The 19,217-nt window shown below is 43.5% G+C and overlaps 1 protein-coding gene and 1 long non-coding RNA gene across 2 annotated transcripts; one reads left to right on the top strand and one right to left on the bottom strand.

Annotated features, from left to right (window-relative positions):
- Nucleotides 1-301: 301 nt before the first annotated feature.
- Nucleotides 302-3,581, top strand: LOC310855102. Its single transcript, XR_014568959.1, has 3 exons — nucleotides 302-3,371; nucleotides 3,416-3,463; nucleotides 3,496-3,581. It is a non-coding gene; the product is annotated as an uncharacterized lncRNA (long non-coding RNA).
- On the bottom strand, nucleotides 3,364-19,007 carry tollip (toll interacting protein). The gene is made up of 6 exons (XM_083759991.1): nucleotides 18,879-19,007; nucleotides 15,889-16,050; nucleotides 14,994-15,176; nucleotides 11,717-11,905; nucleotides 6,695-6,779; nucleotides 3,364-5,308 (listed from the first exon to the last, which is right to left on the bottom strand). Exons 1-6 carry the CDS (start codon nucleotides 18,909-18,911, stop codon nucleotides 4,998-5,000), a joined length of 963 nt encoding a protein of 320 aa, XP_083616117.1. The 5' UTR covers nucleotides 18,912-19,007; the 3' UTR covers nucleotides 3,364-4,997.
- Nucleotides 19,008-19,217: the final 210 nt, after the last annotated feature.

Raw genomic sequence — 19,217 nt, 5'->3', positions numbered from 1 at the left:
CGCTGGTTGTCCAGAACCAGCACAAAAGCCTCTGCCCAGGCTCCGGACAGGGCCCAAATCCAGATCACCCCTACATCTCCATATATGGAGCTGGCCTGTTATGACATCACAATGATGTTCTGACATCACAATGATGTTCTGACATCACAATGATGTTCTGACATCACAATGATGCAAGATCTCACCCTTTATTACCCAATTGATCACACCTGATCACCCCCCAACGGGCACTGTTCTAGTATAATAAACAAAGTGTTCATCAACATGACAGACCACAGAACTGCAAATCAAAATGTTTTTTTTAATCATCCACAATTTGTCATTCACAAAATAATCAAACAGTAGGGTAAAGTAACAAAGTAATAATAACAATACTAATGAATCTATCATGTGTGCACACTGAGCAGCTGTTTCATGGAAACAGCATGAAGACATTTTGATGTTTGTAGGTTAAAATCCAAGTGTTGCCATGTCTGCTTATTATTAGCTTTGGCCTTGTTTTTCTGTAAAGTTTATTTGGGCTTTTTCTAAAGTGTAGTCGTTTATTTGGGCTTGTTTCTGAAGTGTGGTTGTTTATTTGGGTTTGTTTCTAGTGTAGTTGATTATTTGGGCTTGTTTCTGAAGTGTTAATTTGGGTTTGTTTCTAAAATTATTTGGAATTGTTTCTAAAGTGCAGTTGATGATTTTGGCGTGTTTATAAAGTGTATAGTTGATTATGTGGGGGCTTGTTTCTAAAGTGTAGGCTAGTTGATTATTTTATTATGATTATTGTGATTTTTTCCTATAGATGTTTTTTATACCAGTGGTTTAACATTTTCATGTCAAGGATCACCAAATTGCATTTGTCTGAAATGTTTTGTGCCAAAATTAAGGACCCTTCATACAAGATTTGTGTTCAAAAATATTCCAAACACAAATCTGTTATGGGGGTCACTGGCACAAAATATATTTAATGGGGGTCTGCAGCCAAATAAATCGGGGGTCCTTGACATGAAAATATTTGAGAGCCAGTGGCGGCCATTTTGTAGATCTAGAGAACAGTATTTTTTCCCAAAGAGATTTCCGAAAATATGTTTTTATCATGACCATAAAACATTTGATTATGTGTAAAAAAACAAACAAAAAAAACAACATTTGAATAGCTAATTATAGTATATAGTTCATTCAAATATACTTTTAACACAGAATCAAATGTTTCAGGCTTCAAATAATTTATAATTGTATTATTGGAAATCTCTATGAGAATCCTTTTTATGTGTTCTCTATCTGTTGCACCAAAAAATGGCTGCCACTGCTATCCCCTATACTGTCATTGTGGCTTGGAGGTTACAGGTTAGTAGGCTAAGCAGGGAAGGTGGGAGCATTAAAAAAATTACATGAACCCAAAAATAAAGTGATCAGATTTGCAGTCACTGTACAACAATATTTCTTCTATAATTACACAATCGGTTCTATACAATATTTGACACATAAGATTAATATTTCTGGCATCATAAATCAAATCTCCACAGCTAGTGTAAAAATATAATATAGCAACATCTTTACACAGTATGACGCAGGGTGAAAACTAAAACGTTACAAATCATCTTGAAAATTGTGAATTTGTATGTATCTACAGTATGCATTTATGAGTGTATATATATTATAATCTCGTTGCTGTCAGGTGGAATGCTCTCTCGTATTGGGTTGCGGCCTGAAAAGGTTTGGGAACCCTTTCTTTACAGGATTCAATAAATAGAAAAACATTGCCGATCTACACGATCAAAACACGCTGTGGAGCGGCTATTTTGTGGTACTTTGGTGTGACTGTGGTATGGCGATGTATGGCATACATTTATGGAAAAAAAAAAAAAACATAAAAATATGGAGATAAGAGATTTCTCGCAATTCAGCGACAAAACATTATCCAACACATGTCCACCACAGCCTTCCTGGTTTGGAAAAAACATTCCGTAATAATTAAGTTACAGGCCAAAATAGGTGTTTGTTTATTCCCTAAAGAAAACTCTCCTACCGCAGTGGTTCTCAACCAGTAGTCCGGGGACCACCAGTAGTCCTTGAGGGTATTCCAGGTGGTCCCCAGCTAAATGATGGGAGAGTAGGTAACCAAATGGACCCTTATATACATCTTTAACTCTTAAACAAATGGACTATTACAGGTCCATTTGGTTTAATTTTACACTCAAGAGTTAAATCTTTGTTAAACATCTGCATTACTTAATTTTACGAGAAGTCTACACAATTAGAGAATGTAAATAATTGTCATTTTGATCAACTGCTCTACCGGATCAAGTCCGTCAGAAGGCACGCTCAACTCACCTCCCGGGGAGTCTTCAGGAATAATTTAACTAGGTGCAGATTCTTCAAGATACAAAGAAAGAATTACAGTATCTGCACTCTCTTGAGTAACCACTCCCCCACACCTGAGCCCTAACCCCCTCGAAACGCGACAGAAATCATGACAGAAATAGCCGATCTAAGATTTACAATCTAAGATTTGTACATGGTCTATGTTGGCGTTGCTACCTGCCGTACGACGTATGTGTGTGGGTTCAACGCAGTGCCACCCTGCCGTGGGTTCAACACACAGGCGTAGGCTAAATCTATGAGAATTTTCACCAATAACATGTAGAAAAATATCTAAGATTAGCTGTGATGGAGGAGTAATGCTGGAGATTTAGAAGACGAGTGGGTCTCACAGTGACTTTTGTTATAAAATGATGGCAAGATCAAACAATGTGTTTGCCGCACGCCATTTAAGGCTATTCTTTTCTTTTTTTGCGATAACTTTATGTATAACTTATTTTTTTAAATAATGGCTGAAATCTATTATAGTTGGATAAACTATTGCATGTGATGAACACACATCCTGCCTGTGGAAAGCCAAGCGGTGTCTAGACGTCTCCATAATTTACAAACTCAACAATATATTCATCTACATTTATACGCTATATATACTGTACGGTATCGAACACGGAGAGAAGCAGGTTGCACACACACTCATGTTAGGTTGATTAACTCAGTGGTTCTCAACCTTTTCCAGATCAGGACCCACTTGAAAATCTCACAATTACCAAATCTCTTTGCCCAAAATATAGCAGATCTACTAGCTCACAACACATATTGTTGAAATGCATTGTGAGCTTTTAGATCTGATATGTTTTGGGCAAATGTTCTGCCTCAGAATATGGATGCATGTTCAAGTGGTATAAGGAAAGTGGCATTTTAAGAGTTTTAGGCATGTTTAGATTATTGTCCATGATATAGAAAGTTTGTTTATTTTGGACCAAAATTCATATATGAGACGATTCTAAGATGATCCAATGTTATCCTCCACTGAGAAAGACGTCTGTGACCCAGGGGATAAAAAGGTCTGTGACCCAGAGGATGAACGAGTGACGTCAGAGGACAAAAGGTCTGTGACCCAGTGGATGAACGAGTGACGTCAGAGGACAAAACGTCTGTGACCCAGTGGATGAACGAGTGACGTCAGAGGACTATCTGTGTACACATTAATACTATACATAAGTGACTTCAGGGACAGGCTTGGTATGAACAGCTGGACACGATGCCATACCTCCTTTACGTTTCATTTATATTTACGGTCCGTGTTCACCACGATGTGTCTTTTCTTGAGTTTCAAATTGTTAATGAGATCAGTGCGTTTTATTGGGGGGAAATCCCAGCGCTGTGTAGCGATTAGCCAATATTTTGCGCTCGTCGTATCTTCTTATTATCTTATTTTGCTGTGAGACAAAATATAATAACTGGGGCGTTTGGAGTAGATTTTTTGTGCAGCGTCTTGGCGTTTTCAACAGAGGAAAAATAAGCCTGAGTGGACACGGGCTCTTACTCATTATTTATGTTTTCGAATCTTTACACCATAGAGTGTGCTTTACCGTGACTATAATATTACACGCATTATTGTGATTATCGGCACGCCAGTAACTGTTTAATCGCATTACACCAGAGGGTGTAATGTTGAGATTATAACAGTTACCAACAAAATAAAACATATCAAAATGTATTCATATTGTGGGACTTTCTGCAAGTGTTATCGCTGAAATACGTGGTCAGACAGCATTGTTTATCAGCCACACTAGACAACTTTTCTCAGTCTGGACACACAGAGGAACAAAACATAACTGTTAGTTCAAGCTCATTGCATTTAAGATATTCAATAGAAAATTGAAATATGTTTTAATGCCAGATTCAGCCACTACAGCCGGAAACGTCCCATGCAAACTACTAGCCTAGCCACTTAGCCGGCTCTGATCAGCCCAGCTGATTTTCATATTTTGATTAGGTGTGACGTCATGCTGGTTTGAAGCACGGGTAGAGCCATCCAACCAATCAGAACTAAGTGTTATATTGGAATTTAAATATAACAATAAGTGCTCTATTTATTTATCATCACTCTGTTTTTTTTTGCATCATTACATCATCATCTCTAATGACCGCCGTCTATGGATAGGGGAGAGTGGTGGTGGGCGTGCTCACGTCACCTGAAGCACTGAGTTGATGGGGGCGTGTCCGAGGTGTGGTGGGTGTGGCTGCAACTCCTCAGTCACGGTCAGCAGTAGGAATGGGACGATCATCCTCATTGTTTATCGTAATAAGAAAACGATCACAGTAATCGTATCGCAGGGATTTTAATTCATCGTGGTATTGTCATACTGTACACTAGGATGACTTGGCTTTTGTTGAGCTGCAAATTCAGCAGTACTTAAACCCTCTATACTTGATACAACTGACCTGTAAAGAGTGCATTTGGTACGCTTCACTCTGCACAAATCGATTCGCCAAAACATAGCAGGCCTACAAGATCACAACGTGACAAGCCTGCTATGTTTGCCGAACATTCCTCCCAGAATAGGGATGCATTTTGATTATCGTGATAATATCGTTAATCGCAACTAATTTTGCCACAATAAAATTTCATCGTCCCATCCCTAGCCAGGAGTGGGTTGATGGGGGGGGGGGGTCAGGGGGCGTGGCTACAGCTCCTCTGCCAGGGTGAGCAGCGAGTTGATAGCCTGGTCCTTGTCTCCGCGCTGCGCCTCCAGCACGCTACGCACCACCTCTCTGTCCAGGTTGGGGAACATGTCCTGCAACGCCTTCAGGTCCTCCTCCAGGCAGGCCACGCCGCCCTGCTGCTCCACCACGCCCACATGTTGGGGCACCACGCCCACATGTTGGGGCACCACGCCCACATGCTGGGGCACGCCCATATGCTGGGGCACGCCCATATGCTGGGGCACGCCCATGGGCATGGGCACCATGCTCTGGTTGTAGACTGCTGGTACGCCTGTGGTGACACACGCACACCACAGAATATTGAACAATTAAATGACGGATATCTCCGTCCATGGCACTTAATGTGGATTTTCAGGAAGGCAAGGTTAGTATAGTTTTGGATTTGAAATTTTAATTAGTTTGTTAGTTTTAGTTTTTTATACTTATATTTGTCAGGTGCAGGATTGAAAAGGTATTAAGTATTGTGTAATAGAAACTTAGATAGCATTTAAAAATGTATTCAATGGCCCAGGCGGTGGCGTAACCGTCTGGGCACCCGACTGGTAATCCAGTCGCAGTGTGCCGCGAGTTCGACTCCCGAGCCCGACACGGCCTTTACTGCATGTCTTCCCCCATCTCTCTCCCGTTTCCTGTCAGCCTACTGTCTGTCCCTTCAAAAAACGAATAAAAGGCGTAAGCCGCAAAAAAAAAAAAAAAAAAAAAATTATTCAATTACAGATGAACCACCAACCACCCACAAACAAAACTAAGGGTATTTTGTCTATAATTAGTTAGTTTAGTTAGTTATTATTTGCAATACATACCAAAAAAACACACCTGTGTGAAGTGAGGGGCGCTAATAGTCTAACTCATCTTGATTAGGTGATGTAATGGTGATATAAAACAAACGGTGCCAACACAAACATTACATTCTCTTTATTGTTAATGGCATTTAATGTTTGTGTTAGGGACAAGATGACATACATTTTCCCTTCATTGTCAATAGCGTTTTTAAAACAAACATTGAACTAAAAACAGACATTAAACCTGTATATAGGAGCCCCTCAAAAAAAGAAGAGAAAGAAGAAAAAGAACGGTGTGTGTGTGTGTGTGTGTGTGTGTGTGTGTGTGTGTGTGTGTGTGTGTGTGTGTGTGTGTGTGTGTGTGTGTGTGTGTGTGTGTGTGTGTGTGTGTGTCTCAGATCACACTGCGACACAAACATGTGGCCCGGAGAAACAACAACACGGAATGTGTGGCGTTTGACCAATAGTGGGGATTGGTAAAAGATCTTATACTAATTATAATATAATGTTATATATCTTATGGTGTGAAAACAACCGGGGAGGAGTGCAGACAGCTCGTAACCATGATGCAATAAACTTCATTTTACCAACGTTTCCACAAATAAAATGCCTTCTTCAGGGTGTATTTTGAGAAATGTCCTAAACCATCAACACAAGAGCCCTCTGCTCTGTATTATTCCCTCTACACCAACAGCCAAGCTTGTAGATCGGCTAGCGACAAAGCTCTATGTCCTCCCGGTGCAGACAGGTGAGTTAGTAGGATACAACAGCAGTGTGTGTCGGGAGGAATTAATGACTAATTGGGTAGGGGGGATGGGGGTAAAATGCAAAAGAAAGACAAATAAAGAGAGGCAGAGTTGATTTGGTGGTCCTACCTGCAATGGGGACGTAGCCCACTCCCTGCTGGTATACAGAGGGCATCAGCACCACCGGCTGAGTCATCATGCCCGCTGGCACCGACTGGCAGCATGGCATGACAGCACACCGCCAGGAGAGGGAGACAGAGAGCATAATGCAACACATTATACACAACACTGAAAGTAATAATACCGCAACTTTCACACTCGCGCACTCTCCTCGCGTCCTCCACTCGCTCCTCGGCCCCGCCCCCAGCGAGGAGGAGAGGATTCAATGCGAGGACAGAGTGGTGGTCGAATTTTCCTCTGGAATCGGAATGTACTACGCTGTCATTTCAAAGCGACGGCACATTCCGCGATCACTAATGACGTGTTTCAATTCAATTCAATTCAAAGGGCTTTATTGGCATGGGAAAACATACGTTAACATTGCCAAAGCAAAAGTGCTGTCACACAGCTGGATGCCTGGATCACTGGAACTCCGAACAGAGCCGTACAGTCTACAGAATAGACAATTCATCATTTTGTACATGTAACCGAGGGTCCGAGGCCAATGTGTATGTATTGGTAACATGTGCAAGGCAAGGGTATTTATTCCTGAAATAGTGAATAAGCGCCAGGATGCGCACACGTATAAATCACCCCCTCCCCCCCACTCCTCCGACAGTCAGTCCTCCTCCGCGGTCTTTGCAAATAACGGACACTATAACAGGAATTAGGTATAGTCTCTCTGACTTACATATTCAGTTCAGTCCACATATAAATAAATAAAATTTTCATTTTTGTCACCGTCATTCATAATCATAGCAGTCTGTGCATTCAGGCATGCACAGAGATAAATTAACTATAGCTTTTGAGGTGCGCACAATATAGCCGGCCTAATTTATATATCCTACTTTTATTATGCTTATATCACACAACGCAATAAAGCCAGTGGCTTGTTGTGGTCCTTTCACTTTCACATAAGTAGGCTAGATAGGCTACTTTATCATTCTGAAGCTCTATTCATTCAGCGAAAATGTGTCTCTTCAACAAACAGTTGAACAGTGCGTGCATGTGTGTGTTGGCCGTTGGGTCGGTGACTTCAGCCAGTCAGCTGGCCGGCAGCTAGTGGATGGGGGGGGGGGGGGGGGGGGGGTGCACAGTATCGGGTTTCATCAGTGTTTTCTGTGCCACATGTGGAGGAGGCGGACTTATGTCACTGGAGAAGGAAAAAAAACATGTACACGTGATGCGGAAATCCGCTGCGAGGAGACAAAATACCCCACCGAGCCTGCACCTGATGTACACTCGCTCTATGCGGTCTCGGAGAGCCCACTCGGCTCCTCCACTCGACTCCACTCTCCTCCTCGATGGAGCACTTTAACAAATGGAACGTTAACCATTTCCGGGTCACGCTGGAATGACCCCGAGTGACCGAGTGGGAGTGAGCGAGTGGCCGAGATTTTGGGTATTGGAATTTAGCTTAAGAGAGAGTGTGTGTGACTACAAGCAGAATATAATTTACTACTACAAGCAGAATATAATTTACTCACGTCAAATCGCACCACTGAACTTCTAATCCAAACGAGATCCAGGTTTTTTGAACAGGGTGACAAGGCCGGTAAACTGTTGGCACACCAACTACGGCGAATCTCTACCTCTAACCTAATCCCCCAAATTAGATCTGACTCAGGCATTACTACCGAACCATTGGAAATCAATGACACCTTTAAGAAGTTTTATTCTACTCTGTACTCCTCAGAACAGGCCTCTGAGTCTACCTTTAATATGTTTTTCGATAGTATCGACACTCCCACTGTTGAACAGCCTGTGGCTGGGGACCTGGAGAGACCAATCACTCTGTTAGAGCTTAGAACAGCCGCTTCAAGTCTTCAGAGTGGGAAATGCCCGGGACCGGATGGTTTCCCCGCTGACTTTTATAAAAAGTTTTTTCACAAGTTGGGCCCATTATTATTGGATATGTTTAATGAAGCGTTTGAATCGGGTTGTCTTCCACAGACTCTTAATCAGGCCTCCATTTCCCTTCTGCTAAAAAAGGGCAAAGACCCCCTTGATTGTACGTCCTATCGCCCAATTAGCCTATTGAATGTAGACTTTAAACTATTGTCAAAACTACTGGCAACACGCCTAGAATACCCTCTCCAACTACTGATTTCTCCAGATCAAACGGGCTTTATCTGTAACAGACATTCATTCTCCAACCTTAGACAACTGTTCAACGCCATTCACAACTCCCCCTCCCCCGACACCCAGGAGGCGTTGATATCGCTTGATGCCGAGAAGGCGTTTGACCGTGTTGAGTGGAACTACCTGTTATACACCTTAGAACGGTTTGGTTTTGGTGAACGTTTTATCTCCTGGGTCAAATTGCTGTACTCCTCTCCATTAGCCTCGGTTAGAACGAACAATGTTCAATCTGAATACTTTAGTCTACACCGCTCGACTAGACAAGGCTGCCCATTGAGCCCACTGTTATTTGCATTAGCCATTGAACCACTTTCGATTGCACTAAGAACTAATCCACATATCACCGGTATATTTAGGTTTGGGTCGGAGTTAAAGGTTTCTCTCTATGCAGATGATCTCCTCCTGTATGTCTCTGACTTGTCCACTTCGGTCCCCGCTGCGCTTACTACTCTCAATTCATTTGGTAGAATATCTGGATACAAATTGAACTTGAACAAGAGTGAACTATTTCCTGTTAATAGAGCCGCCAGGACATACCCTCTTCACAACTTCCCCTTTAGGATTGCTCCTGATGGGTTTACGTACCTTGGAGTTTATGTCTCGCGTGAATATGACGATCTATATATAAAACTAACTTTACTCCCTTAATGAAAAGAGTCAAAGAAGACTTTGACCGTTGGTCTTTGCTCAACTTATCCTTGGTTGCAAGAGTTAACACTGTTAAGATGAACATTCTCCCTCGATTCTTATACTTGTTCCAATGTATCCCCCTCTTTCTCCCTCTGACCTTCTTTAGTAAATTAGATAGTATGATCTCTGAATTAATTTGGAACAAGAAGGTGCCGAGGTTGCGTAAGCAGTACCTACAGAGGCCCAAATCTCTTGGGGGAATGGCTCTGCCTAACTTTAGATTTTACTACTGGGCCTCCAACATTAGGATTTTCCAATATTGGATCTTATATGAAATAGCGGAACCCCCTCCAACGTGGTTAGCTATGGAGGCAAACTCGGCTGGTCCAGTGTCACTGAAGGCTTTAACATACTCTCCCATTCTCTCCTCAACCGCCCTGTACACTAAAAATACTATTGTTAAAAAGACTCTAAAAATATGGATCCAATTTAGACGCCATTTCGGATTACACTCACTCTCTATTAATGCCCCAATAGCAGCCAATCATATTTTCCATCCCTCTTTGATAGATGGTGCCTTCTCAACCTGGAAAAGTCTTGGGATTTATACTTTCAAGGACTTGTATATGGAGAAGGTCTTTGCATCCTTTCAGCAACTCTCATTTGAATATACGCTTCCCAAACAGAACTTTTTTAGATATTTACAGGTCCGTAGTTTTGTTCAGAAAACATTTCCCACGTTTCCAAATTTACCTAATGACTCTGTTATAGACACCCTTCTGACTCCGTTGCCAACCTTGAAGGGTGCGATCTCATGTATTTATGATGAGATTTGTTGTTTGCGCCCAGAGTCTTTGGACTCATTAAAGGCTCGTTGGGAGGTGGATATTGGAGAGGAGATAACTGAGGAGGTTTGGGATACAATTCTACATCGGGTACATGGGTCCTCTATTTGTGCGAGGCATGCTCTTATTCAATGTAAATTACTACACCGTGTCTACTACACCAAGGCCAGGTTGTCTAGAATATATAACGATGTGTCTCCTGAGTGTGATAGATGTCGGCAGGCTCCCGCAGACCTCATTCATACGTTCTGGCTCTGCCCTTCTCTGCACAAATATTGGACCGATATCTTCAATTCCTTATCTAAGATAGTCGGGCAAAGAGTGGAGCCCACACCTTTGGGGGCCCTGTTTGGTGTTTTTCCCTCAATACCGTCGCTCTCCAAACCAGAGAGGGATGTTTCGGCCTTTGTCACTTTGTTAGCGAGGAGACTAATTCTGACCAACTGGAAATCGCCCACTTCCCCTTCTCACACTCGTTGGGTTAGGGACACCTTGTACTGTGTAAAACTGGAGAAGATTAGACACTCCTTGAATGGTTCTTCCGATAGGTTTGGGAGGATATGGGGTCCATTCTTTCAATTCATTCAGGATTTGAATCCATCTCTGCTTGGGGATGAGTGAGATCTGCTGGACTTTTGTTTTAAAAGTAGCTTAATATACTGTGATTGGATTGTATGGATTGTACTGTATTGGATTATGGATGTATCATGTACCTATGTTTATTTTTATTTTTATATAGGATGTTGTGTACTGTTGTTTTGTCTGTTTTTGTCTGCCTTTTATTTTTCAACTTTTACTGATCATGTATTTAAGGTTTGTTTTTTTCTTGTTTTCTGTTGTCCTTTTTCTTTGGGGTGAAAATTCAATGTGTTTACTCTTTTATGTCATACTTGTGGGGTTTATTTAAGAGAAGCTGTTAATGTTAATTATTCTTTTTCAAACTCTATCTCAATAATGCTTCTGTGAAAAAAAACCAATAAACAAAGTTATAAAAAAAAAGAGAGAGTGTGTGTGTGTGTGTGTGTGTGTGTGTGTGTGTGTGTGTGTGTGTGTGTGTGTGTGTGTGTGTGTGTGTGTGTGTGGCCACCATCACGTATTTATTTTTGCTAAACTAGCGATCAATCTTATGGCTCGATGATTACATGAAACATTTAAAACATGTAGACGGCCCTCGTCTATGAGAAAGTATGCATGCTGATTGATGGACTTCTGTTAACTTGTTAGCCCTAGAATGTATGTGATCTTACATCTCATGTATTCCAAATACACGGCCATAGATCGGTCCTATCCGCCCACGGTTAGCAGACTAGCTAACGTAGCTCAGCACCAGGTTGATCATGTATAGTGTAGGCCAGGGTTAGGGCTAAGTACTCACAGCGTAGCTCAGCACCAGGTTGATCATGCCCTCCTTGTCGTCTCCTTGTCTTCCACTCAGACTGAACCACTCATCCACCACGGCCCCGCCCCCCTGGGGGCCTCCACACTGCCCCCTGCTGGCCTCTCTGAGACTGCCGGGGATCGAGACGTGAGTCCAGGCTATCCGGTCGTCCATGGAGAACGCTCTCTGTCAAACCCACACACTTTACACAATTAATCAACATCTTAATCCTGATCGCGACTTTGACTTCTCACAATTAAATGCACGTTTCCTCGAGTTAATTTTTAATACCAGACTTTTTTTTTTTTTATATATATTTTTTATCCCACGATTTTGTAACCCATTTTTCACCCCTGTGTCAATCATCTAATGCAGGGGTAACCAACCAGGGGTTCGCGAGCTACTGGTAGCTCGCGGGAACCTTTCAAGTCGATCCCGAAGTGTCAGACTGACGGGCAGCCAGCCACCACTGCCAATACACAGCAGAATGTCGTTCGCAAAAAAAGAGCAGATCTACAAGCTAACAACGTGTAGAGGCTCGATGCATTTCAGCTTGAAGATCTGTTCCCCTTGCTTCCACCGCACCGCCCTCGGCCCTCCCCCTTTTAGCACTCTGTGCTCATGTGCTGTGTGTCTGTTGTTCCCCTCGCAGGCAGCACACAGAGCATCAGAGTGAACGCAGCATGATAGCGTCCCCGACACGTTGAATATTATTCAATATTATTATTTGTAAAGTTCGAACGCCAACTTTTAACACTGCACGGCTGCACGCACAAATAAAGAGTGCACTCGGCACTCGCACATGACGGATTATTATCGATCAAAACAATCCTTAGCGTCGCTTACAAAAGCATGTGTTGCACAGCATGAATGATAAGTAATCACCGACCTGGCTGGATAAATATCACTATGACAAAGTGTCAAAATGTTTAGTGCCGCTGTCAAAACATGACACAGTGAGAGTTGAAGATTCTAACTATTGAACAAGAAAGCCACAGTTTTGAAGGAAGTGGGTCCTAGACAGGGCTTGACGCTTAGCTCATGGATGCATGGATGATAGACAGACTATCCGTTTTTATCCTGCTGTTCTATCATGTGATATTCGATGCAGGGCAAGATGCTCGATTGTGAATTAAATTGTAACATTCTCCTTGGCTTTGACTGCTTCAGACAGAACATCTGACACACAGCTACGGTAGACTATTAATTTACTAAGCTGTTAACTTACTCGGCTGCCTACCGTTGCTCGTTAATCAGGTCACACAATGGATGGACCACTGATATTTATCCAGCCAGGTCGGTGATTACTTATCATTCATGCTGTGCAACACATGCTTTTGTAAGCAACGCTAAGGATTGTTTTGATCGATAATAATCCGTCATGTGCGTGCGCGAGTGCACTCTTTATTTGTGCGTGCAGCCGTGCACAGTGTTTCTCCCACGTTTGGTTAAAAGTTGGCGTTCAAACTTTACAAATAAGTTTAGTATTCAACGTGTCGGGGACGCTACCATGAACTCGTATGACTGACTCACATCTTAACTAGAAAAAGTGCCCTTCCGGGCACAGGTCTCCACCAGGTTATCCACAGATCCGTGCAGTTAGAGGTAAAAACACTTTTTGGCCAGTTATAGCGCCACCTTGAGGCTGAGTTGAAATTGTTCATGTGGCATTTCGTCCTCGGCCTAGTGGGAATGTGGGTGCACAATTTCACGGAAATCACGCGATGTGTTCATGATTTGCAGCATTTTGTTTGAAACTGAGCACTCCTGTGAACTTTGGAAGCCAATCTTAACCAATCAGGATGGAGTCTGATAAATCTGAAAGACCCGTTTCGTTGAATGGCTCTAGAGAGACTGTGTACCAATTTGCGTGATGTTTGGACAAAATCTGTAGGTGTACTGTGCAAAAACTTGTTTTGCACAAAGCGGCCTCATGGTGGCGCTATAACAGGCCGTTCTGGAAAGTTTGGGGCAGAGGTTCATCGTTGGCATCCAGGGAGTGTGTGTGCAAAATATGGCATCGACCGGGTTAACGGTGGCCGAGATTAGCTGTTCACGGACACACGGACGGACGGACACGCGGACGGACGGAGTGCAAAACATACTCTCCCCACATGCCTTCGGCCTGGTGGAGACAATGACACCCTCAGACTGGCAATCACTAAATAAGAACCAGATTTCAAAACGCTTGCAGATAAAGTGCAGTCACAGCAGTCTCATTAAAGGTGGGCTGACCCTGAGAGTATGTCACCATATCTGTGCAAATATATATGGTCATGTTATGCCTATGTCATTTGAACATCTGCCAATGTCAATATTCATTGAAATGAGAAACAAAATATTGTGCTGTAAAAGCAATTCATGTCCTTTGCATTTTGTTTTATTTTAAAAAAACTCAACAAAGAAGTTTATTTGTATTTTTGTCCTAATATGTTTTATTTCTAATACATTTGTCTTAATATTATTTGACATTGATAATATAATTTACTATAAGTTTTTATTCTTATTTAAGCTTTAGTCTTTGTGTGGATGTGTGCACATGCATTGAGCCTGTCAGAAATAGCAAAAAAAACAAGTGTTTTTTCTAACACGTTTTAGTGGTAGATCTTGGCTTACAATTGGGAATAAAATGGGCTCTTGGGCTTGAAAAGGTTGGTTACCACTGATCTAATGTCATCCTGGGCTCTACACACCCTCCACCAACCTAGTCCCCATACAGTATATGGGGGACAAGGGGAGAGCAACGGACTTGAACTCATGCTTCCTTCATGCCTGAGTGTCCAAGTTGCTCCTTTACACCTGACAGGGGGGAGTTTCCCTGGTTGGACGTACCGCGTGGAAGGAACACGTTATTCCAACCAGTTCCTTTCCCTTCCATCAGGCGCCCCGGCTGGCCAGGGGGAGGCAGTTTAGTGACCAGGATTACTGCATGTTTTTTGTGAGGGTACCTACCCTAGGGGACACGGGGAGAACATGCAAACTCCACACAGAAAGGCCCTTTCGCCAACCCCGCCTTCGGGTATGGGCACTGATGACGCGGAGGAGGAAACACACCGCCAGCACCCACAGCGCCCCGAGCGGGAATCGAACCCAGGACCTTCTAGCTGTGAGGCGATAGCACTACCAACTGTGCCACCGTGCCCCCTCTTAATACCAGACTTTTAATTGTAACAGAGTGTTTCTACAGGTACAACATGTGAGTACTTGGTCCACCGCTGGATAACAACGGTATAAAATACAAAACCAACGCATGATTTTGAAGTAAGGCTCTCACCTCGTCAAAGATCTCCAGGTAGAAGGAGTCGACCCCGGGAGGCACGCTGCACTGGATCACCTTGTTCCAGCGAGGGTTCTTGGCTCCGTTGTGAGCCGTTGGGGTCTCGTACACCGCGTAGCCTAGACGCACCCGACAGTACGGATCCATGCGCGTCATGCCATAGTTCTTAGCTAGCTTGGCCTGAGAGAGAGAGAGAGAGACAGAGAGAGAGACAGAGACAGAGACAGCTAAGAACATCCGTAGAATATCTGTACATGAAGTATTGTATACACTATAGAGTGCTATGCCTACATGTTGGTGAGTTTAACGTGGTTTAACCCATTCTGACCGGGCATCCATTTTGGTGTCAGCATCATGTTATGCTTTAGCTATTGAAAAATAGCAGATCTACAAGCTCATATCGCGCCACCGAGTGGCGCGATACGAGCTTGTAGGTCTGCTATTTTTGAAAAATCGAAGAACGACTGACATTTTTTTTAATCTGATCTCAGGTCAGAATGGGTTCATCAGACCAGTGTGTGTCCGGCGGAAACCTTGTATGAATCTGATCTCAGGTCAGAATGGGTTAATACATTCAGATAGCTCTTTTCTGTTTGGATGTATGGGCTGTCAATGGTTGGTGTTGCAACTCTAGATTCAACAAATAGAATTTAGAGTTGCTTGCAGCTGCACCCACCTGTACCACGGTGACCCCTAGTGCCCACAGAGTGTAGTACTGCACATCACCCACCTGTACCACGGTGACCCCTAGTGCCCACAGAGTGTAGTACTGCACATCACCCACCTGTACCACGGTGACCCCTAGTGCCCACAGAGTGTAGTACTGCACATCACCCACCTGTACCACGGTGACCCCTAGTGCCCACAGAGTGTAGTACTGCACATCACCCACCTGTACCACGGTGATGCTGAGGCGACCCACGCTGCCCACTCCGGCGCCCACGGCGCCTCCGTACTGCAGCTGTCTGGCTGCCTGGGCGTCCATATGCACCTGCTGCTGCAGTTGGGTGGGCTGGATGCGCAGGAAGTCCTGGGGCAGCTCGCCCACGTACACCTGCGCGCACACAAACACACATTTTCAACGTTAGTGTTAGGATGTGAAGGACACACATATGTAAACGGAGACATGTTACATTCCTCACTTTGTGGCCAAGTTCACAGAAGTGGCGTGCCACGGGTGACGTGATGTCAGCCCGTTTAATGCTGCGTCTATGTTCATTGAGCCTTATTTTCATATTACGGGATGTTTGACAAATATGTTTGTTGCATGGGCACAACAAAATATACATTACATGTGTCGTGTTGCAGGATATTAAAGATCTTATTCTATACTCTTTGTCTGTGTGAATTATGAAAAATATCTGTTTTAATCATATTGGCACAAGAGGGAAACTGCCTATCATTATTGGTTCAGGTCTCTTCATGTGCTTGTCAGCCTTCACAAGTCGGTCTCTTAGACTGGTAGCCCTCTTAAAAGTAAATAATGGGGGGTGTTGAAAAACGTTGTTGAGCGTTGTCTGACGACAATATGTGCCAGTGTTTTGAGACAGCGTCTTTGATACTGGGACTAATAGAATTAAACGTAAGCACGTAGTTAACAGAAAAGGGTTTCTTGGTTTTCGTTCTCTTGGTGAACAATTCTTTTCTCTCTAGTTTATTTACAGTCTCGACCGCCGTGTGAAGGCATGACTCTGGATAACTCTTTTCTCTAAATCCTTCTCAATAAACACAATGTGAATCTGAACCTCAGTCTTGCATCCTTTATTTTGAGGCTGCGTTTCCCACTTTGGTGGTATTTGAACACCCAGGTTAGGGTTACTATACTTGTGGGCACATCAGCACGCACGCACGCACGCACGCACGCACGCACGCACGCACGCACGCACGCACGCACGCACGCACGCACGCACGCACGCACGCACGCACACACGCACACACACACACACACACACACACACACACACACACACACACACACACACACACACACACACACACGAAAACAATAGCACAACTGTGTCTTAATCACTGTGTCAACATTCCAAAAATAGCAGATGTACAACCTCACAATGCACTGTGATGTGACGCATGGTCAGTTTGTTGATCAGCAACATTACTTTTTTTAATATCATTGAAACTATAAATGTGATTAGAATTAGGAACAGACTAAACTTGACCTTGAAAAACACATCGATGGAAAGGATAAGAATCATAAGATGTCAGACTACAGGCAATGTAGTGAGTTTGTAGATCTGCTATTTAATAAATAATAATAAAAATCTACAAAGTCACTAGTAACTAAAGTTTTTAAATCATTGATTGTAGTTGAGTAAAATACAATATTTGCCTCTGAGATGTAGTGGAGTAGAAGTAAAAGTACTGAAGTGAAGTATAAAGAAAAACAGTAGTTGAGTAAATGTACTTAAAGGACCACTTCACCACTTTTCAACCTTACCTATCATCATTATAATTGGTCCTCACTAATGTTGATGATAAAATGCCACAATTTCTTTTCTACTCGGTCTGTGTCTCATGGGAGGGCTGTGGGCAGTTCAGAAATTCGTCCATCAGTGACATCATCGTTAGAAAGATTTTTTTTAACAAAAAGATTTAGATTTTTATTATGGTGAGAACGATGGTTTCCATTTTCGCATTGCAACTTTTCAGGAATAGAAAGCCTGCTGTTTCTATTAGCTTGGATTCCCCATCGATGATGGGTTTCTGAACTGGCCTATTACATGAAGACCTATTATATGAAGATAGGTTGAAAGCATAGACTGTAAAGTAATATGGACAAAGCGTTCTCCGGATCATGGACATAAGATGAAGCCTGTCAGTAGCCTCGGTACCAGGCTTTCATTTTTGTTGGTGCAAAAATTGAAAGCCTGGCGGAACGCATTGGCCGCTCTGGTCTAAAAGTGGGAGTCAACCCTTCCGGGTGGGAGTCGCTCCAAATGATGTGACGTAGCGCTGCACTAGGGGGGAGAGGAGGGGCCGGGGGTGACGGACAGATCGATGAGATCCAATCAGGGCGTGCGCAAATCTCAGCCGCGACCCGCCCCTCTAGACCAGAAACACGTTAGCTCAGGCTAGCCTGTCAGTAATCTTTCTAGATCCGTTTGGGCCCAGCTGGCCATTGGCTGGCCCAGACAACGAGGCGGGACTTCCCCCCTTCTTTTTCGTTGTTTTTTATTTTGACTCGAGCGGGGGGTGGTCCCGATCATAGACTGCAACGGTAGCCACGCCCCTCAGAACATACTTGACTTTATGGTATTTTTTTTAATAAATGGGACCATCATTTTCCAAAAAGAATTTTATGACATGGGAAATGAGACTTTAAACTAGTGACTGGAAGCAGAAAGTATTCATGACCATGTTTATAATGTAATACAGTCTAGGTGAAGTTGGGCCCAAATACATGGACCTCTATGGAGCTATGGGGTTTTTTGGGCCCAATGGCAGCGCCACAACAGGCCATTATATGAACTTTCAGGAAGTCAGGATTTCCTACTGGCTTCAGACACTATTGGCTTCACTGCCCCCCCTGGTTGAAAGTGGTGAAGTGAAGTGGTCCTTTAATAGTTACTTTACACCACTGATAATCAGGCTTGTTTAAAGCCCCCTTTAAGCCTGATTTATCCTCGTCCGTACGACAGTGCGTCGCTCGCCTACAAAAAACAGATCTCCAAGCTCACAACGCGTTCTTGTAAATTGTAATCTTGTACATCTAGTGATGTTTTCGGATAGCCATAGCCCAATGGCTCTGCCATAGCCTAGCCCTGCTAGCAGCTAGCATCGTCATCATGATAACATAATTCATAACCACTCATGGCTTATGATTTCAAGATGATTATGAGTGACGTCATCTTGATAACGTCGTACCTGTCCCCTCTGGGTGCTGATGGTGGTCGCCATGTTGGTCTTGTAGATCTGTTGTTTGAAGCCAGTAGAAAACTAGAATCTGAAGAGGATCTGAATGTAAACAACTCAACGCGGAAGTGTGAAAGAACGGCCAGGTCACGTGACACACGTCAGCTGAACAGGGTTCAAGACTGTACTGGACCGAGTGCCCCCCCGTGTGGGCTGCGGCGGCAGTAGTAAATAACAACTACAATTTGCATGTACCCCTCACTGCAGCGCGCAGTAGGGAGGAGGGGGCGGGGTTTAGGGAGGAGGAGGCGGGGCTCCGTGAGGAGGGAGCGGGGCTCCGTGAGGAGGGGG

This window comes from Protomyctophum parallelum (genome assembly GCF_964188405.1).
Source record: "Protomyctophum parallelum genome assembly, chromosome: 2".
Taxonomy (NCBI): domain Eukaryota; kingdom Metazoa; phylum Chordata; class Actinopteri; order Myctophiformes; family Myctophidae; genus Protomyctophum; species Protomyctophum parallelum.
Note: the sequence above shows the minus strand (reverse complement) of the source record. Positions and strands in the feature narration are given on the sequence as shown.